The 26,155-nt window shown below is 37.2% G+C and overlaps 1 protein-coding gene across 1 annotated transcript; it reads right to left on the reverse strand.

Moving 5' to 3' along the window:
- Positions 1 to 20,217: 20,217 nt before the first annotated feature.
- Positions 20,218 to 23,327, reverse strand: LOC137948325 (beta-glucosidase 18-like). The gene is made up of 13 exons (XM_068794383.1): positions 23,208 to 23,327; positions 22,983 to 23,046; positions 22,826 to 22,884; positions 22,446 to 22,521; positions 22,286 to 22,360; positions 22,105 to 22,192; positions 21,635 to 21,887; positions 21,394 to 21,509; positions 21,237 to 21,299; positions 21,050 to 21,119; positions 20,796 to 20,898; positions 20,582 to 20,684; positions 20,218 to 20,467 (listed from the first exon to the last, which is right to left on the reverse strand). Exons 1-13 carry the CDS (start codon positions 23,325 to 23,327, stop codon positions 20,254 to 20,256), a joined length of 1,404 nt encoding a protein of 467 aa, XP_068650484.1. The 3' UTR covers positions 20,218 to 20,253.
- Positions 23,328 to 26,155: the final 2,828 nt, after the last annotated feature.

A 26,155-nucleotide genomic window follows, 5' to 3' on the forward strand; every position in this document is an offset into this window, starting at 1 on the left:
GTGAACCATTTCCCCACTAGCAATAGCCTTCTTTAATTTCTCACCAAAGTTTCTATCAATAAGGGCAGAAGGGATGGTTATATTCTGAATATATTTGGGAGATGCTTTATTCTCTTGAGGTGAATCCATGGTTATTAGTGGTTCTTTGGTGTCATCTACAACAAGGACAGCTGACGCTCCAGCATTCTAGGCACTCCTCACCTTTATACCACTCAACACATTTCTCAAGTTCACTTCAAAAGGCTTCTTAAATTGTTGAGTAGAAATCTGAGAATTCTCGCTTGACTCATTTCCTCCAACAAAAACTGCTAAATTCAAAGGCAATTGATAAGTGAACTCGTGCTTGAAAGGCATTGGCCCTGAGGCACAAGAACCCTTTCCTCCAGAGGCAGTCCACACACAAAGTTGAATACCCAACAAAAGTTCATCACCCTGCCCTGGTTGAAGAATTTTGACAAACAGTTGTCGAGCAGCATACAAATCATCCACAAAATTAAACACAAGGTTGCCAAATTGATACGGAACATGTACACTACTGCTGTTCTCGTTAAGAGAAAGATAAAACAACATCCATTGGATTGTTTAGCCCCTTCCCGGAATCCCAAAATTTTTTTTATCTTGTATTGCAGATCCTTCATCTCACAGCTGCACAAATTTTCCGATCATGGCAAAAAATTGAATACAAAATTAAGGTTGCCGATACTTACCCCACCCAATTTGGAAATTGGTTTCCCTCTGTTATGCCGAGAGGTGGATTGCGAGTGAGAGGTGGTGGCTGGAAGTCAAATCCCACCAGACTTGTTTTCGATTGTGTCGACGGAGCCTCCTCAGTTTTCGGTGGCGAAGAGCAGCCCTTTGGGGCTTGGCCGTTTGGGGATTTTTCGAGACAGAGGGCTCTCGGAAACACAACCTTGTCGGAAGAATCGCCAAAAATATTACCTTCTCCTTTTCTGGGAGACATTCTGCTGGTCGTGAGGAGGGGTTTTTTGAGGTCGAACCCACATCAGCCATTACCGACGAGGTTTTGGTAGAATACCCTTCCAATTTCCCAAAATCTGAGGCCCCGTCGTCTAATTTTGGAAGTTTTGAGGTCAATTTCGGATTTGATGTCAACTTCAATTTATGATGTGCAGGGTCCCTGTCGTCTGGTTTCCATGATTCGGAAATTAATTTTGTCTAGCCCTTCGTTGGACTTCCCTGATCAGAAATATTGAAATTTCCTAGCCCTTGGCCTTTCTACCCATCTAATACATCTTTTGCTGCCTCTCGTTCAGTACTTCTTTCGTGCTCAGAGATAGTGAAATTTTCTGGCCCTTGACCTTTCTGCCCATCCAAAATTGCGTATGCTACTTCTCCTTCTGTGCATTTGTCGTGCTTGGATATTTGAGGTTGTATGACCTTTTCTTGAGCAACGAGTTGCGTCCTTGCATAAAATTTTTTAATGGAAACTACATGTCATTCATGTATTCTTTCCAATTCGTTGTCATGCTCAGAGATTTGAGGTCGTATGACCTTTTCTGCGGCAGCGAGTTGCTTCCTTGCATAAAATTTTTTAATGGAAGCTGCACGCCATTCACGTATTTTCTCCAATTCGTTGCGAATACACTATGCACGTAGTTCTTCCAAGTCTTTGTGGATGGCAATCCATTTTTCTTGGAATATAGACTGGCTCATTGTGTTCCCGCTCAGATACCAGTTGTTATGGTCCTGGATCTCACACATGGATTCGTAGGAAGGAAGAAGAGGAAGACGAAAATCAAGCCAAAGGGAAGCTTGAAAACCCTTGGTTCATTAAGGAGAACGCACACCTCTGAGCTTGTTGAGGAGAACTCAAAACCCTATTTAACCTAAAACCAATGCTTGCCTTTCTCATTACTCTTACCCCTTAAATAGGGTTCACCCTTACAGGGTTTAAGATAGATATTACAAAAATATCCCTATAAATAAAATATTCCAAAAATACCCCTTGGCTTAAAACTGAAATAAAATAAAGTAAATTAAAAAAATTAAAATAATAATGTTATTGCGTGCATAACACATTGGTTGCAAGTGGGTTTATACTGTCAAACATAATCCGGATGGGTCAATTGCATGACTGAAGGTTCGACTAGTTGCCTAAGGTTATACTCAGTGTTATGGAATTAATTATGAAGAAACCTTCTCTCCAGTGGAAAAAATGAACTCGGTACGTATATTATTATCTCTGGCGGCCAATTCATAATGTTTGATATATCAACTTGATGTGAAAAATGCATTTCTAAATGGGGATATTAAAGAAGAAATGTACATGCAATAACCACCTGGGTATGAGGTTGAGGGGGAGTCAGTATGCTGCCTAAAAATATTTATATGGTCTAAAGCAGTCCCCTCGAGTATGGTTTGAGAAATTTAGGCAAGCCATCATACGGGGCGGCTTTTACAGATGCTCTGGAGATCACTCAGTATTTATTGAAAATACACCGAGAGGTAAGGTGATTCTGGCTATATATGTTGATGATATCATTTTAACTGGGAGTGATTCCGAGGGCATCCAAAAAACAAAGGAGAAAATATATGTTGAATTCTAGACGAAGTATCTCGGACTACTCTAATATTTTTTTGGTATTGAAGTATTACAATCCAAACATGGGATTGTGCTATCCCAAAGGAAGTATGCCCTTGATCTACTAGAGGAGACAGGAATGATGGGATGCAAACCAACAGACACTCCTATGAACTCAAATACAAAATTATGTGGAGGCACTGGAGAAGATGTAGATATTGGAAAATATCAAAGACTAGTGGGATGACTTATTTACCTGTGTGTAACAAGGCCAGATATTTCATATGCAGTAAGTGTGGTAAGTCAATACATGTGCAATCCATTACTTAGTCATTCCATTACTTAGTCATTAGCAAGCACTTGAAAGGACACTACAATATCTGAAAGGAGCTCCAGGAAGAGGGCTTCTCTATAAAAATCATGGTCACTTCAACATCAAAGGATTCTCATATGCAGACTGGGCTGGATCCCCGGATGACAAAAAATCTACTTCGGGATTAATTACGATGGTTGGAAGAAATTTTGTTACATGAAAAAGTAAGAAGCAAAATGTAGTAGCATGGTTTAGTGCAGAAGTAGAATACAGAGCCATGACAAACACAGTTAGTGAACTCATATGGATAAGATCACTTCTCACAGAATTGGGATTCTACAAAGAAGCTCTGATAGATCTATATTGTGATAATCAAGCAGCAATACACATTACATCGAATCTAGTCTTCCATGAAAGAACAAAGCATATTGAAGTGGACTACCATTTTATACAATAAAAGTTCCAAGCAGGTTTCTTATCTCTAAAGCATATATCATCACAAAGTCAAGTTGCAGATATTCTCACCATGCCGGTCAATCACAAGATTATGTCTACCATATGTGGCAAGTTGGGCATGTATGATGTCTTCTCACCCCCAGCTTGAGGGGGAGTGTTACAATGTGGGACCCACCATGGTGCTCAAGCTGGTGGGACCCACCATGAGGACGTGGGAAACCAAGAAGAGTCCTCACCCCAAGCAAGAACGAGTTAAGGAATTAAAAAGCACAAGCATAAATGAGTTAGAAGACTTGAAGATCAAGTGGGACCCATAAATATCTCACGAGCTGGCAACCTTATCAAGATGAGCTAGAAGATCATGAGGGACCCACAAGGATAAGGCCACGAGCTGGCCTCCTCCCTTATATTCACGTGGATGAAGAAAGAGTTCTAGTTCAACTCATATTAGTCATCTAGTAGATTGGTCTGAATAGACTTATCTTAGAGTGTTAGAGTTGGAATGTAATTAGGATTGAAGGGCTAATTGTATAAGGACTCTACCTCTTCCTCTACTATAAATAGAGGTGTTGTAATTTAGAATTAATTAAGTTACACATCTCCTTCTTGAGTTAATCTCTCTCTCTCTCTCTTTGCTTGGCGCCACCTCTTTTTTCTCTTTTATTTTTCCTTCTCTCTACCCGAGAGCTCTTCTTCCCTTTTCTTCTTTTTCCTTTCTTCTTTCTCTTGCTCGGAATAATGGAAAAGGGATCCTAAATTCAACATATTTTGTTCATAATACTTCCCAACATACTACTAAATTGGATCCCATGGCACTTAAATGCATTTTTTGGGGTACTCTCGTACTTAGAAAGGATATGTATATTATAATCCATCTCTTCAGAAACTGTTTGTTTCTAGTGATGTCACATTCTTTGAGGACCAACCCTTTTATCCACCAACTGGTGCCTCACCTGGTTTTTCTACAGTGAACGAGTTTCCTAAACCTATAGTGTTGATTGATGACTGTTCATTTTCAGGACTCCATGGATTTAACTCATGGAGAAAAAGAGAGGGATACCCATTGGGAACAAACAGAAGGAAGAAGAGGTTATGGATTTGATGTCCTAACCCTTGCCCTAAAGCTCAATTTATAGATTAATGATCCTACAATATTTCAATTATACCCTTGGAATCTAACCTAATTACATCAATGCCATCTCTTTGAGATGACTCTTTATTTACCATTCTACCATCATTGTATCGGCTTATGGGCCTTCTCCTTGGTCTATGGGCCTTGAGCCCATCTTCCACATCTCTTGGATGTGTGGGCCTTCCTTGCTCTTATGGGCTTTGGCCCATCTTCCAACACACTTGGATATGTGGGCCTTCCTTGGTCGTGTGGGCTTGGGCCCATCTTCCAACAATGACTGAATGACTCAATAACTCAAGGCCGTATTAATGTACCTACCCCGCCCTATGAAGCATTGGCCAACACTACTCCAAAGGAGTCTCTAAAATCCTCTTTGGTAAGCTCTACTTCTCCACCACTAATTTTTGTTCATCCATTTGATACTCTGCACATTACTCTTCGGAGAGAACTTAGGTCTGCAATCGATCTTTTACCTCTCACCACATTGCTCATTTTTTATCCACCCATCGGCTATCACCATCTTGTTGTCAGTTTTTTGCCTCTATTTTTTCTATTGCTATTCCAAAGTCTTATTAGGAGACCCTACAGAATCCAAGATGGAAAGCAACCATGGACGAAGAAATGACTACCCTTTACGAGAATCAAACAAGGCACCTTGTTTCCCTATCATCTGAAGAAAAAAAAGTCAATGGGCTGTAAATGGGTCTCCATTGTCAAACAAAATAACAATGGCACAAAGGCCCGCCTTGTACCTAAAAGTTATAGCCAATGTTGTAGGATTGATTATTAGGAAACCTTTTCTCCAGTTACCAAGCTCGGCTCGATGCATCTCTTATTATCTTTCACTGCTAATTCTCGATGGCATGTCTTTCGGCTAGATGTAAACAATGCCTTCCTCAATGGCTATATTAAGGATGAAATTTATATGCAGCAATCACTTAGATATGTGGTTGAGGGGAAGTTGGTATGCCGCCTTAAAAAATTATTATATGGTCTAAAGCAATCTCTGTGGGCGTGGTTTAACAACTTTCATCAAGCAATGATTCAATTTAGGTTCACAAAGTGCTATGGACAATTTTTTATTTGTCAAGCATACTAAGAAAGGAGTCGTACTAGTTGTTATATGCATGGATGATATTATTTTGATCGGTAGTGATACTGATAGTATCAGTCAAGTAAAAAACAAGATATGCAATGAATTCAAGACTTGGGAACTCCTTAAGTATTTTCTCGGTATTGAAGTTCTTCAGTCCAAGTATGGTATTATCGTATTACAGAGAAAATATATTCTTGACTTGCTTGAAGAATAGGAATGATGGGATGTCGCTCTGCTCTTACCCCTATGGAGACAAATACAAAACTATGTACTGACTTGGGAGAAGAAGTTGATGTTGGCAAGTACCAGAAGCTAGTTGGGAAGCTTATCTATCTCACCTTGACTAGACCAAATATTTCATTTGCAGTCAATGTGGTCAGTCAGTATATGCATAAACCTCGGATGTCTCATTGGCATGCATTGGAGAGGATTGTTCAAGTATGTGAAAAAGGCACCAAGATAAGGGCTCTTATATAAGTGTCATGGTCATCTCAATATTGAAAGCTTTATCAATGTGGATTGGGTTGGAAAAAAATGTGATACCAAGGTCCAGTGCAGAAGAGGAATGTAGAGACAAGGCCCATGCTGTAAGTGACCTTCTATAGAGTAAATCTTTTCTAGCAAAATTGGTATTCCACAAAGAAGGTCCTATGGAACTCTATTTTGATAATCAAACAGCAATCCACATTGCCTCCAACCCCATGTTTCATGACAGAACTAAGCATATCAAGGTAGACTATGACTTTGTGAGGGAAAAGTTGCAAGCAGGAATCATAAGCCTTAAACATGTCTCAACTCATGGAAAACTTGCTGATATGTTCACTGAGTCAGTCAACTCCAAAATTCTCTCCATTGTATTTACCAAGTAGGGGATATACGATGTTTTTTCACCACCATCGTGAGGGGGAGTGTTGAAAGACATAGACATGCTTAGGTGGCATTATTTTTAATATCTTATACTTTTTGTCTCTTCTTCATTCTCTCTAAGGTGAAGGGTATACTTATAATTTATGTATTTTGACATCTATAAATAAAGGTTAAAGGGGGGATTTTCTTCCACAACTCTTATCTCCCCTTTCTTGTCTTCTCTGCGTGTCCATCTCTCACTCTCTCCTCCATTCTTACCTGTCTCTTGATTCACTTCACTTCACTTCACTTCGTCTCTTCTCTTCCTTCCTTCTTCTCTCCTACACCCTAAGTTAATGATCACAATATTATGGAATCCTGAAATCAACAAACTATTCAAAATATTGGGAAGTCAAAGAAAGTAGTGCCTCAATATACATATGGTTTAATTGATTTAGATCCAATTTCTTCTAGAGACTTATCAACACAAGTTGAACATGATGAAGAGGTTGACCAACATGCTCCAAATAATTATGATACTCCTTTACAGATTGACACAAAAATTAAATGAGTCTCTTGTTTAATTACTGCCACTAGAGATTCAGATAGGTGCTACATGTAGGAGGTCTCCTAGAGAACCACAACCTTCTAAGAAATATCCTCCAGAAGAGTATATGTTATTGCTTAATGGGGGAAAGCCTGAGTGCTATGAAGAAGCCATGGAAGATGGAAATAAGGCACAATGGATTGATGCTATACAAGATGAAATGGAGTCGAAAGCTAAATGGGAAAAGTTGCCAAAGGGAAAAAGAACTTTGAAGAACCGGTGGGTTTATTGGATAAAGCAAGAAGAACATACTTCTCGGCCATGATATAAATCTAGACTGGTTGTCAAAGGTTTTAGTTACAGAAATGGCATTGATTTTGAAGAGACTTTTTCTCCAATTATGAAAATGTCTTTAGTTCATGTGGTTCTCAGCTTAGCAGCTAGCCTTACCTTGGAGATGGAGCAAATGGATGTGAAGAATGCCTACCTTCATGGTGAATTGGAGGAAGAGATTTATATAGAGGAACCAGAGGGTTTGTATGTCAAGGGAAAATAGGAGTATGTATGCAAACTAAAGAAAAATCTTTATGGTTTGAAACAGGCACCCAGACAGTGGTATAAAAAGCTTGGGTCAATTATGGGAGAGAAAGGCTTCAAGAAAACTACTTCTGACCATTATGTGTTGTACAAAAGTTTCCTAATGATGAATTTATTATATTATTTCTCAATCTTGATGAATATTGGTTGTTGAAAGGAATCTTTCAAGAATTGAAAAAATGAAGAAGCAATTAAGTCAGTCCTTTGTTATGGACTTGGAGGCAGCAAAGAAGATTCTCGGTACTCAAATTTATCGAGATAGAAAGAAGAAGAAGAAGTTGTATATGTCACAAAAGCAATATATTACAAAAGTACTTGAAACATTTGATAGGGATAAGGCTAAAGTAGCCAGCTTGCCTCTTCTTTCTCATTTAAAGTTGTATACCATGCAGAGACCTTCTTTCGATAAAGAGAATGAAGATATGGAAAGAGTTCCATATGCCTCAACAGTAGGAAATTTGATGTATGCAATGTGTTGTACAAGACCAGATATATCTCATGCAGTTGGAGTTGTTAGCCGATTTCTTTCAAATCTAAGAAAAGAGCATTAGAATGCAGTAAAGTAACTTATGAGGTGGTATCTTCAAGGCATTTCCAAGTCAAGACTTAGCTTTGGGAATGGTGAACCAGTGGTAGTTGGTTACACTAATGCAGATATAGTAGGATATGTGGAGTCTCGTAAGTCTACTACATGATACTCAATCACTTTCTTAGGTGGAGCAGTTTCTTGGCAGTCTAAGCTACAAAAATGTGTTGCTCTTTCTACAATAGAGGCAGAGTTTATTGCGGCTATAGAAGCTTTTAAAGAGTTGTTATGGATGAAAATTTTCTTGATGGTTTGTTTTGTTTTGTTTTCTGATGGTCAAAATGTCATTCATTTGACAAAGAACTCAATTTTTCATTCAAGGTCAAAACATATTGATGTGAGGTACTATTAGATAAAAGAAGCTTTTAATGAGAAGTTATTTGAAGTTGAAAAAATTCACACAAATGACAAATAGCTCAGATATGTTAACAAAGGTTCTAGCAATTTAAAGTTGTTGTTCCACTCCCGAGATGGTGAATTCCCCCACATAGTCGGGAAGGGGGAGATTTGTTGGTTTGGGTATCCCTCCTAAGTGGAGGATGCCCCATAGCTTTGAAGCCCATGTGGGAAAAAAATTCACACAAATGACAACTAGCTCAGATATGTTAACAAATGTTCTAGTAATTGAAAGTTGTTGTTCCATTCCCAGGATGGTGAATTCCCCTACATAGTTGAGAAGGAGGAGATTTGTTGGTTTGGGTATCCCCCCTAAGTGGAGGATGCCCCATTTCTATGAAGCCCATGTATGACAAAGATGACATGGAGAGATCTGGTCGGATTCTTGGCCTGGCCCACTCCTATGAGGGTTTATTAAACCCTAAAAAAGTCTCATTTTCAGGTGTGTAGAAAAAAAGAAAAAAGAAGAAGAAAAGAGGCAGCCTATAAAAGAGAAGAGTCAAGAAAAACAGCACTATCTGTTTTTTTATCAAAAGCTCCAATCAAGGGGAATCCATGGTCGGATTAAGCCAAAAATTTTATGAGCATGTTTATGACTCAAGACTTTACAATAAGAATGGTTCAGCATGTTCATGACTCAAGACTTTACAATAAGAACAGTGAAGATCAGGTTTGAAGCTCTGGAAGTTCCTTCTTGAGCCCACGAACAGTTCCTCTATGGTGAGATCTTTTCATGCCCCTTTCCAAGAGAAATTTGATTTCCTAGAGATTCCTTTCTTGTTTGCCTTTAGTTTTAACTAGAGAAGACGATTCCAATCCTACTCTTTAAATAGTGGATATTTTTGGGTGAACAACGGTCCCCGCAGTTTTTCCTTCCTACACCTGGAAGGTTTTCCTCATAAAATTGCTTGTGTGCTTTTGTGTATGCTTTAATCGCGGTTAAATTATATATAATTTATTTAATTACTTACTAATTAGTTCACACAAAGTGGGAGAATAATTGGCCCTCCTCCCAACAAGAGATTCATGATTCAGAGGTGAATCAATTCATTTTCATCCATACATTCTAATAGGGTGATTCACTTGCAAAAAAAAAAAAGAGCCCCTAATCATCTCCAATGGTGGAGTTTTGGAGAAGTTATATGCATCAAAGAAGTTGCTTAAGTTTGGAATCAGCAACCTAAATGATCACACAAGTTTAAAATCAAACTATCAGGTCCATCCGTTCTACCTTTGGATCGACCTGCAAGGCTGAAAATTGCAATCACTAGGTGAAGAAGAGACAACAGGTTGATTTGTTCCCTCTTCAGGTTGACATTCGAACCTGTCAAAAATACCTGTTTACAACAAATCAAGCTATTGCTCCATCACAGGTAATTGTTTACATTAGGTCAACCCGTTGCTCTGTCCAAGGTGTTGGAAGATGGGCCCAAGCTCATAAGACCAAGGAAAGCCTACACATCCAAGAGATGTAGAAGATGGATTCAAGGGCCATAGACCAAGGAGAAGGCTCACATGCCCATACAATGATGGTTTGATGGTAAATAAAGAGTCATCTCATAGAGATGGTACAAATGTAATTAGTTTAAGTTCCAAGGGAATTATTGTAATAATATAGTATTATCGTTTGATTAATCTATAAATTGAGCTTCAGGGTAAGGGTTAGGACAATAAGTCCATAACCTCTTCTTCCTCCTGTTTTCTCCCACTGGGTGTCTCTCTCTTTTTCTCCATGAGCTAAATCCATGGAGTCCTGAAAATCAACATGGTATCAGTGCATTGATTTTTAGAACTCACAGGTATGGTTTTTCAGGATTCAAAATCCTTTTTTTTTCTTTCTCATATTAATGGTTCATTTTTATTAATTACTGAAACTTCATTTTTTTATTACTACGCATTTTATTTTGCTGCTTGGCGATGTGAGTCTAGTTCAGCCTATCTTGTTGTCTCACCTATCTACCTTTTGGATCTCATTTGTTCTTTGTTTTGTAATCTTGATTCTCATCTCATACTTTGCCATAGTATCTGATTAGATCTTCATGACCAACAAAGCTATGTTAAACTCATGTGGTATTTTCGAGTCTGAGGCGAGATCTGAAACCTCGCATGAAAATGCATGCTGAAAAAAAAAAAACACGCAGCTTTAGCATGTGTGCTCTAAGATCTCTAAATCATGGACACTGCAGATGATGTACCTATCAGTGATGACTTTCTGATATAGCGTCGGATCAATTAATCCTTCTAGCAGAAGTCCATGGAGAGGGAGACATAGGAGACCATTTCGTTTCCCTCATTTCCCTTATTCAAAGGCGCAAATGTTGAAAAAAACCAAGCCCAGATCGAGTCCATATTGCACCGGTGATTCTACTGTAGAAACAAGAGGGAAGCGAGAGGTGATTGATTGTTTTAATCTATTGCAATAGTTTATGTTCCAGATTATTTCTTCTCGCTAGTTTATCGCTATCTATTCATGAGCCAGCGTAGTGGGACGACTCTGTTGTCCCCCGTTGTTGGGGAAGATGATATTGTTGCCTATTTAAATATTTCCTAAGTTAGGAAACCTGATTCCATCCAACAAGCCGAGTCATTGATAAAGTTAGCACCTGAGTCAACCCAATGTACCCGCCGACCAGAGGTTGCTTCTGTTATGCCGAGTTAACTCAAGCCAACTCGAACCGAGTCAACTCAAGTTTGGGTCAAGTGACTTAGCCCACTTGTTTTCTGCATTGGTTATATAGGTTTTGGTCCGAGTCCTGAGTTCTATACATATTTCTTTCGCAACTCAGCTATATTGGTTATACCTGACTCGGCTCGACTCGATTTCCTTTCTCCAGCTAGATTTTTATTATTTGGTGCACAACCTTTGATGGACTCACATGAAATTATTTTTTGGGTCATTTTAAGGATTATTTGATTCTTGTTAGTTGGGTCCTGACCCATTTCAGTTGTTGCTATTGCATCTCTTTGGATGAGACATTATTGTTAACGAAGGACTTCTCAATTGCTGATTTTTATCAGGATTGACTATTCTGATTACGAAGAAAGACAAGGTGGCCCCAAAATATTATCTTCCCGGTGATTACCCATTACCCCCCTTAACTCCTACCACTTGAGGCTCGGTGTTCTATGGAGAGACACGGTGATGGAGGAATTTTATTACACTTTTGAGAGTTGTGTATAGACCCACTACCTATAGAAGATATGAGGGTGCCCTACATCCAGCATGAGTTATGACTGGAGTGTAGAGCGATGTCATATGGGTTAGAGTGATTTTACTCTCACATATCTTATGCCAGCTAGGCCTCATGGAAGAGACCACCAGTGTGAGGGGGAGTGTTGGAAGATATTGGGGACTACTATTTTATACGAGAAGATCCTATACACCATTTGCAGCAAGTTGGGGGTTCATGATGTTCTCTCACCCCCCCAACTTGAGGGGGAGTGTTGAAAGATGGGCCCAAACCCACACGACCATGGAAGGCCCACATATCCAGGTGTGTTGGAAGATGGGCCCAAGCCCATAAGACCAAGGAAGGCCCACACATCCAAGAGATGTAGAAGATGGGTTCAAGGCCCATAAACCATGGAGAAGGCCCACAGGACCATACAATGATGGCATGATGGTAAATAAAGAGCCATCTCATAGAGATGGCATTGATGTAATTAGGTTAGGTTTTAGGGGTATTATTGTAATATTGTAGTATTGATTAATCTATAAATTGAGCTTCAGGGGAAGGGTTAGGACAAGAAGTCCATAACCTCTTCTTTTTCCTATTTTCTCCTAATGGGTGTCTGTCTCTTTTTCTCCATAAGGTAAATCCATGGAGTCCTGAAAATCAACACAAGGTATATGTGTCACAACAGATCAACCACTATGTTTGAGATCATTGTTTCACAATAGGTCAACCCTTATACATCAGGGTACCTCGCTATTTTGAAAATCTTTTCCGCACACTATCAAATGATATTTTGAGAAATTTTAATCATGTCCACATTCTCAGTTTCTTTTGTAAACATTGACATACCAGTACCAATGAAACTTAATGCTAGAAATAGTTTGATAAAGGATGACAGCCATATTGATGAAACCATTTCAATCCCTTCTAAGACAATTAGACAAACTACAGAAGATGAGAAGGACAAGTAGCTTTAGGTCATTATTCCTCAAAAGTCTCATCCTAGATCAAAGCTACAATTTATGAAGATCGTTTGCCATCATTTGTCACCATTAATAATGCATTTGTTATGTGCAGAACGTTAAAATAATCCTATTAGATCCAAACTAATATTCAAGTCATGCGATCAAGTGTAAACTTGAGATATGGCTGACTATAATCGATAGTTTTGAGAATATAAATTTCTTTTTTTGTATCTTCTACAAAACCAGGGTATCTCTATTGAAGAAACCCGTCTCCATGAACTCAAATTCAAAATAGAATTTATGATTTCAATTTCAAATCTCTAATGATAGTCCACCATTCAAAAAACAATATTCAAGAACATTATAAAAGGAAATCAGAGCTAACGACTCTCAAGTTCTTGACAAAAATTTGGAGAGACGAGAGCATTACCATCAAATCGTGATATGAGGAAACTCCGAAAATAATTGAAGAAGTTGATAAAATGTAGAGATGTAAAGATCATAAACAGTCAAGTAATCTATATTTTTGCTTTATATTGTGCTTCTGTTTGTGCTCTTTTTATCTCCCATTTTTATTTTTGATGTTGTTCTTGCATGAATGTCTCTATTATGCATTTGTTCCTTAATAATCTCTTAATGTTGGTTTCCGTTGCTTTGCCTTTTTTTTTCTTTCTCAAATCCTTCTTCACCGCCTGTTTATTATGTCAGGCCCTCTGCGAACACGAGCAGATGGAAGAGAAATCTAACAACATGCGAGTAAACGTCAACCACCATGTTCATCGTGTCTCATAGAGAAATGGTTTCTCATAGAGACACGATAGGTCTCAACTTCTTCTAGTAGTTGTAACTACCCCTGTAGTTACAACTCCCTCGGTAACAAAAATTGATGGAGATTTGGCTAAAGTAATCTATGGTTTTTGTCCCCAATTTCGGTTACTCACTCACCCCTTCAGTTTTACACCATCACTGAGAGTGATCAGAGAGCGGAAGTGCTAAATAGAAACAGAGAACAGAACGCCGGTGATTTTTACACTGAATCTAATCACATGGAGGGAGGTATGATTTCTAGGCTTCTGTTTACATTTTTATTCAATGAATTTCATGATTTTAATTAGAAATTCAATTAATATCTAACAATTGGTATCAGAGCGAGACCTCTGATCCTATGTATCGCTTCCATTCTCACTCTCTGTTTCTATGAGGAGCGTTGATTTTACGACGAAGGTAGACCTGATCATCAGGAAGGCGTCAGTGCATGGCCGTGATCATTGCAAGCACCGTTTGGTGTTGGAAATGGCCAGTGTCAAATTCAACGAAGGCAGATCAGCGACGCTCGATCGGAAGGCTCCTCTCCACGTGCTCTTTGTACGCTCACCGGGTCGACGACCAATGGCTATCGTATTGAAAAAATGCATCAGAGTTGGTGTCGACAACCATTTCGAAAGGTTCGCTGGTGTCAACGTCATTTAGGAATGTTGGCGGAACGCCGGCAAACCTTAGTCTCTGCAAGCTGCTGGAGGTTGAAGACGACCTCCAACGCAAAGAAACATATGGATTAAATTCATAAGATTTAATGATAATTTTGTCTGAGTTGTTTCGGGCTGAGTCGACTGCGAATCATCGTTCCAACTCGGCAACAGAGTCCGCAAGCCGGTTTGACTCGGTGTAAATAAAAAAAAAAATTGGTAGGTTCAGGTCGACTCGGATGAGATGAGTTGGCTCGCCATTCCAACTTGCTGAAGCGAGTCGCGCAAGAGAGAGGATCGTGCAATCTCGGTTCTCAAAATTTAGTTTTTACTTCAGGGATTCGAACCCATGCGCTGGAACCAAATTCAGTGCATGCGACCATTAAGCCACTGGCCTTCGTGTGTCTAATAGGTTATACATTTTATTACTTGTATTTTTATGTGTTTAACATATGGTTAAATGCATGAAATCAAATGTTATGTATAATATTATAGTTTTTAATTATGCGTATATTATGAGAATATTTTCTGCATAATGATAACATGTTAGTGTTAGTTAAAATTATTCAATTCATACTAGTCTCATGTTAATTTCACATTTATGCGATTTAATGTCTAGTGATCCATATAATTTTTATTAATTAGAGAATACCCTCAACATTTTTAATTTAATAAAAATTATATATTATGATTAGGATCACATAAATAATATTAGACATTAATTCTAACTAATTTTACTTAATATAATAAATTTTATCCCAAAGGAATTTTTATTATATTTGAGTTTATTAGTTAGGATAAAATTTCAAGTTATTCATAATTTACTCACAAGAATTATGAATTCATACATAATTTGATAGTTTTATCATAAAACAATTAGACATTAATTTTAATTAATTACACTTAATATAATAAATTTTATCCCATGGGAATTTTTATTATATTTGAGTTTATTAATTAGGATAAAATATCAAGTTATTCATAATTTACCCACAGAAATTATGAATTCATAAATAATTTGATACTTTTATCATAAAGTTTACTCATAAAGAATAATGAATCTGCTTGAATTAAAAATATTTAGCCCACGGGCAATGTTTATTATGTCAATAGATTCAATTTTTAAGCATGATTTACATTGGTAAAGCATGATATTTTATTCATGCCTCAATTTTAACATAAGCATGTAATTTGTAATTTTATGCAGTTGTACAACCTGCAAATTTCTCTTATATTCGTTGTGATATCCATGATCTTAAGGGAATAACTATAAGGTTTGAAATGAGAGAATTCTTCTTCATTTAGGGTGGATGGACATAGACTATGCTATTAGGAAAGACGAACCACCAACAATTACAAATACCAGCACTACAGCTGAAATCAAGCTTTATGAACGATGGGAGCGATCTAATCGCCTCAGTATGATGTTCATTAAGACTAGAAGTTTTGCTGGTATTCATGGTTCTATTGATCAACATGAAAAGGTCAAAGACTTGATTAAAGCCATTGATGAACAATTTGTCACTTTAGACAAGGCACTAGCAAGCACCCTAACATGAAGCTCTCATCCCTAAGGCTCACCAGTATGAGAGGTATGCGCGAGCACATCATGCAAATGAGGGATATTGTGGCTCAATAATAAACTCGAGGTTGAAATGTTTGATTCTTTTCTGATACACTACATCCTGAATACCCTTCCGTACCAATATGGACCCTTCTAAATCTCATACAACACATATAAGGATAAATGGTCAATTAATAAACTTTTGACCATGTGTGTTCAAGAGGAAGGGAGACTGGTGATGGAACAAGGAGAAAATGCAATGCTAGCAATGCATGTAAAGGACTAAGGTAATCCAACCTCATTTGTTTGTTATGAATCTAATATGGTTAATGTCAATATTAACACATGGTGGATTGATTCTGGATCAACAATCCACATATCAAATTCCTTGCAAGTTTGCAAAACCTAAGGAGGCCAATAGGAAGTGAGCAAAGCATCTTCTCAAGAGACAGGATGAGCTGACGTGTGGAAGCTATAGGAACTTGCTATTTAATTTTAAATAGTGGTTTTGTTTTAAAGTTAGAAAAGACCTTTTATATTTCTTGTTTTTCTAGAAACTTGATTTCAGTTTCACGGCTTGTACCTTTTGAATATTCCTTTAATTTTTCAGACTCATCTTTCAGTTTATTTTATAAGTCTGATTGAGTTGGGAATGGTTCTTTGTCTGATAGTCTTTATTACATTAATTTACAAAAAAAATGCCACTTATGATTCAATGCATGTTCACACTAGTACTAAAAGATGAATCATTAACGATGATTCCTCTACATTGTGGCACAGAAGATTAAGTCATATCTCCATGGAACGAATTAAAAGATTAGTAAATAAAGGGGTACTTAATATCTAGATTTTATTGATTTTGATACTTGTGTAGACTCCATAAAAGGAAAGCAGACTAACAAGTCAAAGAAAGGTGTCGATAGGAGTTAAGACATATTAGAGATCATACATACTAATATATGTAGTCCAGACATGGACTCACATGGTCAGAAATACTTCATCTCTTTTATAGATGATTACTCATGATACATGTATCTCTACATGCTTTATAACAAGAATGAAGCATTAGATGCTATAAGATCTTTAAGGCTGAAGTAGAGACACAATGAGTTAAGCAAATTAAGATCGTGAGATCAGATAGAGGTGGAGAATATAATGGTGGATACATAGAGGATGAATAATACCTGGGCCATTTGCAAAGTTTCTTCAAGACCATGGGATTGTTGCTCAATACACCATACCTTGTTCATTGGACCAAAATGGTGTAACATAAAGAAGAAATCAAATATTATTCGGCATAGTGCAGAGTATGCTTAGCAGCTCCAATTTTCCTAGATCCTTGTAGGCTGAAACACTTAAGACGGCAGTGTATATATTAAACCGAGTTCCAACCAAAGTTGTTCCTAAAATGCCATTTGAATTATGGAAAGGTTGGAAACTAAGTTTGTGACATATACGTGTTTGGGGATGCCCGTCTGAAGTGAGAATTTATAATCCACAAAGAGAAAAAGTTGGACCTAAGGACCATAAGTGGGTATTTCATTGGATATGCTAAAAGGTCTAAAGGATACAAATTTTACTGTCCATCTCACAGTACTATGATTGTGGAATCAAGAAATACAAAGTTTCTTGAAAATGACTTAGATCAGTGGGAGCAATCAAACTCGGAACATAGTTTCTAAGAATGAGCATTAAGAATCTCAACCTTCCAGCTCAAGGGATAGATTGGTTATTGTTTACAACACCCCTCAAGTACCAATTGTTGTTGAATAACCAATCATTGAAGTTCCACAACCTGCTGACAATATTCCAGTAGATTCGGTCATTCAAGAGTTGCCAAGAACTTCTAAACAACTAGTTGAACCACATACTTCTCAAGAATATGATGGTACAACATTAAGAAGATCTACTAGACCAAAGAGATCGGCAATTCTTGAAGATTATGTTGTGTATCTGCAAGAATCTGACTACAACATTGGAGCCGAAAATGATCCCAAGTTCTTTTCACAAGCCATGAGTTGCAAAGAATTAGAATTATGGTACAATGCCATGAAGGAAGAGATGAATTCTATGAAGAGTAATGGAGTCTGAGATCTTGTTAAGTTGCCTAATGGATTTAAAGCCATTGGATATAAATGGGTCTTTAAGACAAAAAAAAAACTCATTGGGTAACATTGAGAGATAGAAAGCAAGATTCGTTGCTAAGGGATTCACTCAGAAAGAAGGAATCGATTACATGGAGTCTTTTTCTCCTACATCTAAGAAATATTCCTTGCACATTATTTTGGCATTAGTAGCCCATTTTGACTTAGAGTTGCAATAAATGGAAGTGAAAATGACATTTCTCAATGGAGATCTAGAGGAGGAAGCTTACATGAAACAACTTGAAGGATTCCCCTCTAGTGATGGTGAACAATTGGTTAGCAAGCTCAAGAAATCCATATATGGATTAAAAAAAGCATCCCGCCAATGGTATTTGAAATTCCATAATGTCATATCTTCATTCGGTTTTATAGAAAACATTATGGATCAATGTATACACCAGAGGTCAGTGGGAGTAAAATCTGCTTTCTTGTTTTATATGTTGATGATATTTTGCTAGTAACCAATGAGAAGGGTTCTCTACATGAGGTGAAACAATTTCTCTCCAAAAATTTTGATATGAAGGAGATGGGTGAGGCATCTTATGTCATTGGCATTAAGATTCATAGAGACATATTTTGAGGTATCTTAGGTCTATCTCAGGAAACCTGTATTAATAAAATTTTAGAGAAATTTTGGATGAAGGATTGTTCACCAAGTGTAGCCCCCATTGTGAATGGTGATAGGTTCAATTTGAACCAATGCCCGAAGAATGACCTTGAAAGGGAACAAATAAAGGACATTCCATATGCTTCTGCTATCGAAAGCCTAATGTATATTCAAGTTTGCACAAGGCCTAACATTGCATTTGCTGTAGGAATGTTTGGACGGTATTAGAGTAATCCAAGGTTAGACCACTGGAGAGTCGTAAAGAAAGTAATGAGGTACCTGCAAGGAAACAAAGACTACATGTTGATGTATAGATGGACGAACAATCTAGCAGTAATTGGCTACTCAGATTCTAACTTTACTAGCTGTATTGATTCACATAAATCAACATCAGGATGCATTTTCTTGATGGTAAATGGAGCTATATCATGGAGGAGTGCCAAACAAACTTTGACTGCCACATCTACTATGGAAGCTAAGTTAGTTTCCTATTTTGAGGCTACTTCACATGGTGTATGGCTTAAAGAGTTTCATTTCTGGGCTTAGAATTATGGATTCTATCTCTAGGCCATTGAGAATATATAACAACAATTCAACTGCTGTTTTTATGGCCAAGAACAACAATAGTGGAAGTCGAAGTAAACACATCGACATAAAGTATTTGGTCATGGTCATTGAGCACGTACGCATTGAATTAATGATGGTTGATCCTTTGACTAAGGGCATGCCACCATTTAAATTCGAGGATCATGTCATGAATATAGAACTTGGTTCCATTATGTAATTTTTCATTGCATGAACAATGTTATTTTAATGAAATTATTAATTATTGTGATGTTTTTCTCATATTTATGAGCACCTTAATTTTGTGAAAATTCATCTATGTTGGACCAAGAATAAACATAGGGTTTATTCATAAATAATAAGAAATAAATACATTGTAATACATGGAAGGTAATACTCGTCATTAGATGACCTATCACCATGATTCATGTATTTATTACTTAAATACAGATTATCGATGGGCTTAAGATTATATTAGAAGTATGGACCAAGTGGGAGAATGTTAAAGAAACGGTTTCTCATAGAAATACGATTGGTCTCAACTTCTTCTAGCAGTTGTAACTACCCCTACAGTTACAACTCCCTTGGTAAAGTAATCTACTGTTTTGGTCCCCAATCTTAGTTACTCATTCACCCCTTTAGTTTTACACCATCGCTGTGAGTAATCAAAGAGTGCAAGTGCCAAACAGAAGCAGAGAATAGAATGCCGATGATTTTTATACGGAATCTGATCGCATAGAGGGAGGTATGATTTCTGGGCTTCCGTTTATATTTTTATTCAATGAATTTCATAAGGTTAATTAGAAATTCAATTAAGATCTAACACATCATTGTTCATGATCATCTCCGACATGAGAAAGAAGATATCTGATGTAAGAAGCTTTTGGGAGACTCTTAATTGGAGTCTAGCTGTTTGGAACGTAAAATCGAAGAGCAAGTAGGAGATGAATAAGTTATAAAGACACAACTGGAATCAGACACTTATCGAGAGAGAAATTTTTGGGAAGAGAGTGAGAAGAAGAGTAAATATCTAGAAAAAAAGTATTCTGCTTCATCTTCTTTATTCAGCTTTCTTGTTTTGGTATGTTCTTTACAAACCGAGAGCACAGAGAAGTTTGAACCAAGATGTTGACAGAGTGAATTACAAATGTCTTGATCATGTTCAATGTTGAACAGAATCAACTGATTAGCATAATTAATCAATGGAATAATGGGGTTAACCTAGTTCTGCCTCATAATTCTAACATGAATCGCTTCTATGATGCCAGATTTTGAACATCTGCTTCCCCCAGTGAAACTATCTTTTTCCCTGTTAAAAATCCTCTGTACCACTGAGCTGATAACTTGGGAGTCCTCTCCATTGTTTTATAATCCACATAAAAAATCCCGAATCGTTTTGTATAGCCCATGACCCATTCGAAATTGTCCAGGAATGACCACACAAAGTAACCCCTTACGTCGGCTCCACTCCTGCGCCATTAAAATTCTCGAATTAGGCTTCTTCATGGAATATATTTTTTTCAAAAGAATACCAAACAGAACATATCTAGCATTTGTCGGATTAATGGAGCTGCGAGAAAGTACCTCATTGCTTTGTTTACAAAAGGCAAGTAGTTCTGCAGGTATTGAACTCTCTCGATGTCATTCACCAACTCGTCCTTGGTACCAATATCATTCTGGGAATATCCTGCAGCAGAACGTGAACTTGTAATGAGTCTCCATTTTTTTCTGAAACGAAGCTAATCATCCGTTCGTTCCTTGCAGTAATTCAAGTATTCTATTCAAAGAGGTTGCTTACCGTTCTCTGTGATGTACATTGGGATGTTGTTGTATCTGTCTTTGACGTACATAATGATCTTCTCAATACCGTAAGGAACAACGAAGAAACTGGGCATTGCAGTCTGCAAGAGAATTGACACAGTTCAAAGAAATCAAGATCGGCTCTTTTTTCAGATGAAGTTGTTTGAGCTCTCCCTTTCAATGAAGGGGGCGGAGTAGTAGAGAACAGAGGGAACAAAGTGAATTAATGAACTGAAGAGAATTTCAACGTACCCGAGGACCAATAAGGAGACCATCTCGAGTTCCTGAAACAGTTGCAAGTATGTCTCCGTTTAAGAAATCGACTTTGCATGGGGAGGAGATGCAGTCTTTTCCATAGAGAGTTGAGTAATGATTGATTCCAATAAAGTCTAACTTAGTTTTCAGTAGTTCTTTCTGTTCCGATGAAAAGCTCGGCAACCTTGAGCCCAAAATTTCACGCATTTCAACTGGGTAGTCTCCGTGAATAATGGGATCCAAAAACCTGCAGTCACAGTTATTGTTCAGCCATCCTTTCCCATGGGAGTTGTCGATTTCAAATTAGTTTTTCACCAAGGTAGACATATATGAGTACTTACCAACCAACATCAGAAGCAAGAAGGCGTTGAACAGCTGAAATATCCTCCGGGGTTGTCCTGAGAGGTTCATACCAGTTGGGAGATATGACGATCCCGATCGTTCCTCCTTGTGCCACCTAAACAGTTTCAGAGTTTAGGTGAGATTAGAGTAGTTCAGATTTCAAAGAAACTCCAACTTTTGGGGAGGAATTTCCCCTTTCTTAAATCAAAAACAACTTTTACGCTAGAGATTCATGTTTACCTGAAACTTCTTCCTGTAGATGTTAGTCGCGGCGGCGTGGGATAAGATCAGGTTGTGGCCTGCAATGTATGGTTCTGTGTCAGAGTCACCAGCTTCGCAGTGACCGTAGGGAGGGGAACAGCGGCCAGGTACCCATCTCCCATTAAGGTAACCAAATTTCAGAAAAGTGTTGGGCTCGTTGAAGGTAGTCCAGTAATTCACTCGATCACCAAAAGCAGTGAAGCAAACTTCCGCGAAATAGGCAAAGTCCTCTCTGTAATTGACAACCCAGAAGAAAATAAAAAACACAGAACTTGGTCCAGAGATTTGGAGGCTCGGTCATACTCAAAAAAAAAAAAAACAAAAACAAAAGGTGGTCAATAAATCTGTTGAGCCGCCGTGATTGGTCAAACTTCAACAGGTTCAAAGTTACATCCTCTCTAGTCTAATCTGGACAACTTATTTAAACATATCGTAGAAGCCATACTTACATTATTTCAGAACTCAGCCACGAACCGTATCGCTCCTCTAGTTCTTGCGGAGTTTCGAAGTGATGTAATGTGACAAACGGTTGTATGCCTGTAACATTTGAAAAATAATGAGCGACGAATCTACGTTGAACGATTTCGTCCGTTTCATCGGTTTCCTGAAATGATCACGGGAATTTCATACCTTTGCGCAGAAGGGCGTCTATGAGATCGTTGTAAAATGCAATCCCCTCGGGATTAATACCACCAAATCGTCCTTCTGCAACAGATGGGAACTGTGTTACTGAGTTAAAAATTACAAGAAACAAGGAGCTTGAGAAAGAGCGATAATGATCACAACTCACGTGGTAAAATTCTTGACCAGGATAGTGAAAACCGGTAGGAATTTACTCCAAGAGAGTGCATTAGCTCAATGTCTTCCTGTTCATATCACCACAGAGATGTTTTGACAGGATCAGTTCAGTACAATTTCTAGCGATACCTCAAGAAATAAAAAAAAAAAAGATAAATGAGATGTTTTATATTTCTTCTTTTCTAGCAAATCCGGCGGCTGGACCATCCTGTACGTTATGGTACCAGTTTAGAAGAAGAAGAAGAAATCTTCTTGCAACGCTGTGTATGGGTACGGATCATTTCGGATGTAATGAAGCGGTTTATTTGTAGCGCTGGATGCTAGATTTCTTCTCTAAGCAAACAAGTTTTCCATCCCATAACTCGAACATACCTGAAAGTGGGTGTAGTGATCATCAGCTACATCTGCATTACTCCCGTCTGATATTTTTCCTGTTCAATTAGAATGGAAAAAGCTTTGAGAAACCTTACTGCAAACGATCTCAATTGACGAAGGAAACTGTTACTGAGTATTCAGACATCTTAATTACCTGGGATACTACTGAACACATCCCAATTGCTGAGACCTTTGCTACCTTGTAAGGAGCCTTCAACCTGCGAATTAACCAATACTAGATCAAATCAGTCCTTCTCCAAATGCTTCCGGAAAGAAGTATGGCGACCCAGAAAATAAGAGCAGGGAACAGAGCTCTTCAAGTGGATAAGAGAGGATTAGATTTATCAAGAGTTTGAATGTTCTTAATCGTAATTCTTACCTGGTAAGAGGAAGTGGAAGTTCCGAAAAGAAAATCCTCCGGAAACTGGCTTCGTTCAACGAGAGAACGACCCAATGAGAAAAAACAGAAGAGAAGAGAAAATGCAACAGGGATCCTCATCTGGGACAATGTTAGAAGAGAAACAATAACGAAACGTTGGAACTGAATAGAAAGAAAGTCTTGAGACAAAAAAATTTAAGAGGTGATCGACTCAGAAAGGCCGTCTTCAAACACGCTCTGTTTCAGTGAAGAGGAGGAGTGTGTGGATACGGTATATATAGAGAAAGAGACTAACGGAGAAGGTGGTGGGCGCGTGAGTGGTAGTTTCAAGCAAACAAACAATTTTGACCGGGACGGGGAGGACTTAATTTCTTGGAAGCCCGCACGTTCATCCAAAAATCTTTATCTTTTATGGATGAGTCTGATTCTCCACGTCGGATGGCCAGCACAGCCACCAAGATGGACCATTCGGTCAAAACTGGTATTTCAGCATGAATTACTCAGATACAGTTAACCGGTTATTCTTGAGGATTTTTAAAATAATTTGACCGGTTTATGTCAAATATGGGTACCTTCATCATTGTTGATTTGGACCAAGAGAATTAATAGACGAAAAAAACACTATAAAAGTTGATTTGATCTGTTGGCCGACCAAATCAAGAAAAGACGACAAAAAAAAAAAAAAAAAAAATCAAAAGTCGACTAAGTTTATTCTAAAATAAATTTTTATAAAAATATAATTAAACAAATTCGTGTAAATAGAATAAATTATTCAATTCAATAATGTAAACAATGTTTTATCTTTGTAATAGATTATACTTAATTATTTATGTTGATTAATTGCTTAATTACACAAGTTTTATTATTATCCATTTAATGGAGATTAATTTTTAAATTTATCTTTTTTAATCATACTTTTAACTTTTTCCTTTTTCATATTTTAATTTTAAATTTTAATTATGTTTACTAAATATTTATGATTTATCAATTAAGTGAGGTTAATGTAATCAATATATATCTTATCGATCATTAAGTAACTTAATGTAAATAAATTAATCGTAAATACCAATAGTAATTAACTAATGTAAGTTTGGAAACATGATAGAAAATTGGCATTTACAATTAATTCACCACTTGCTCAACTCCAATTAATTTATAATTCCAAGAGAAGGCAAGATTAGTTCGAGTCGTTAGAATCACTGAACAAGAAAGGTAAGACCCTCATCTTCATGTGGGATAGTCAATTAGGTTGTTTCATTCTTCCGCCCTACATCCCATTTTCAAATGAATCATTTAATTGAGCTTTATTTTGAAAACTAAATACATTTTTGAAATCACTCAGTATTGTTCAACAATCATGCTAGCGTGGGGGTGTGCAACACATGTTATTGTTTTTATATCTTAATGAATTGTTCTATTTGTGTGTTTTTGAGGGTTGTCACATGTCACCATTTATTTCAATGTCAAGGGAGTATTAAAGAAAGAACTTTATTTAGTGCCGAGTTCAACGGTCTTCAACCGTTGAAGGGCAAAACACAACCAACCGGTTGGAGATAGGATTTGATTACACCTGCAATTTGCACGAGTCACAAATCCAATTAATTTAATGAGACTGTTGGCTTTTTATCTTTTACGTACGATTCTCGTGGGCAGTGGGAGATATTGGGAGCCAGGATCACGAACCCTCGTGGGCAGTGCTCCTTCCTGCACTGTCTGAGATGATGAGTGGACGATTTTTTATTTGTCCCGCCAAAGTCGCTCAACAAGTCTCTAACATCTAAAAATATTTTACAAAATCTACTCTGGATTAATTGACGGGAGAGGAAAAAAAAAACCTTTAAATCTAGTATATTTATTTTATTATAAAACTTACTAATTTATTTTTTTTATAAAAGATTAAGATAATAAGGGTATGTTGGCAATTATTTACCTTTAAAAATTATGTCTTATATTTTTATAACTAAAATTCGGACATAGTTTTTATTTTTATTTTTTATATAAAACACTCTTTGAAAGTAGTTGTAGCCAAATAATACTCCTTTTAAAGAGGTCTTCACTTTGATAGAGGACTTCTCAAGAGGGCCAGGTTGGTGGAACACACCCTAAAGCCTTGATAATCTCTTTTGCTTAATTTTTTGTCAATTTATTAATGGGGATAATTTAGTGAACCTTCTCTCCATGTGATTGGAATGGACTAATTACTCCGTTGCTAATACACATTCTAGCAAATTTGAATTCTTTAAAATTATACTATGGACAACTATAGTAGTGTTCTATTTGGCATGATTCTTTGAAGCCCAAAAACAAATGTTTCAATCTAGGAGTTACTTTAGAAGTTCAAAATTGTGTTTAGTTTGCATCCTCTTTGAAAGTGCTCATCTTCCGAACAGGAGAAAACCATTTCTTTGGTGAATCTACAAAATGAAGCTTTTCTAAGGAGGGAATTTTTTCTTTTAGAAATAGGACCTTTTACCTCATATAAATGGTTAACATTGTAGAAAACTCACTTTGAACAAAGGTCTATACATTTTATGTGGGACCTACCTAACAAATAATATAAAGAATAAATTATCCAATATGGGTCTACACAACTAATAGGGGGACGCACTAATCCTACAAACCAGAGGGCCCATGATCTTGCCTTTGAATTGATTAACATTTTATTATAAGACTTAAGATAAAATAAGGGTATTTATTAATTACCTTTAAAAATTATGTCTTAATCTATTACATTTATATTACTGTTTGTGTACAATTAAGGGTTTTTTGAATTATTTATGTTTAAAATAAGATCTCATTTAGTTGTTCCCAGACTCAATACACAATTTTTTAATGTTGTTGAAGAGAAGATATGAAAGCCTCTTACATGACTCTCACAGTAAGCAATCTCACAGAGCTAAAATTAATATGGTGGAGTCTTACAAGAGTCTCACAAAAGGTGGTCTTTC

This window comes from Aristolochia californica, unplaced genomic scaffold (assembly GCF_029961685.1).
Source record: "Aristolochia californica isolate CCGP_79_NKW_82.1479 unplaced genomic scaffold, dmAriCali1.0.hap1 SCAF_1, whole genome shotgun sequence".
Classification (NCBI taxonomy): Eukaryota; Viridiplantae; Streptophyta; class Magnoliopsida; order Piperales; family Aristolochiaceae; genus Aristolochia; species Aristolochia californica.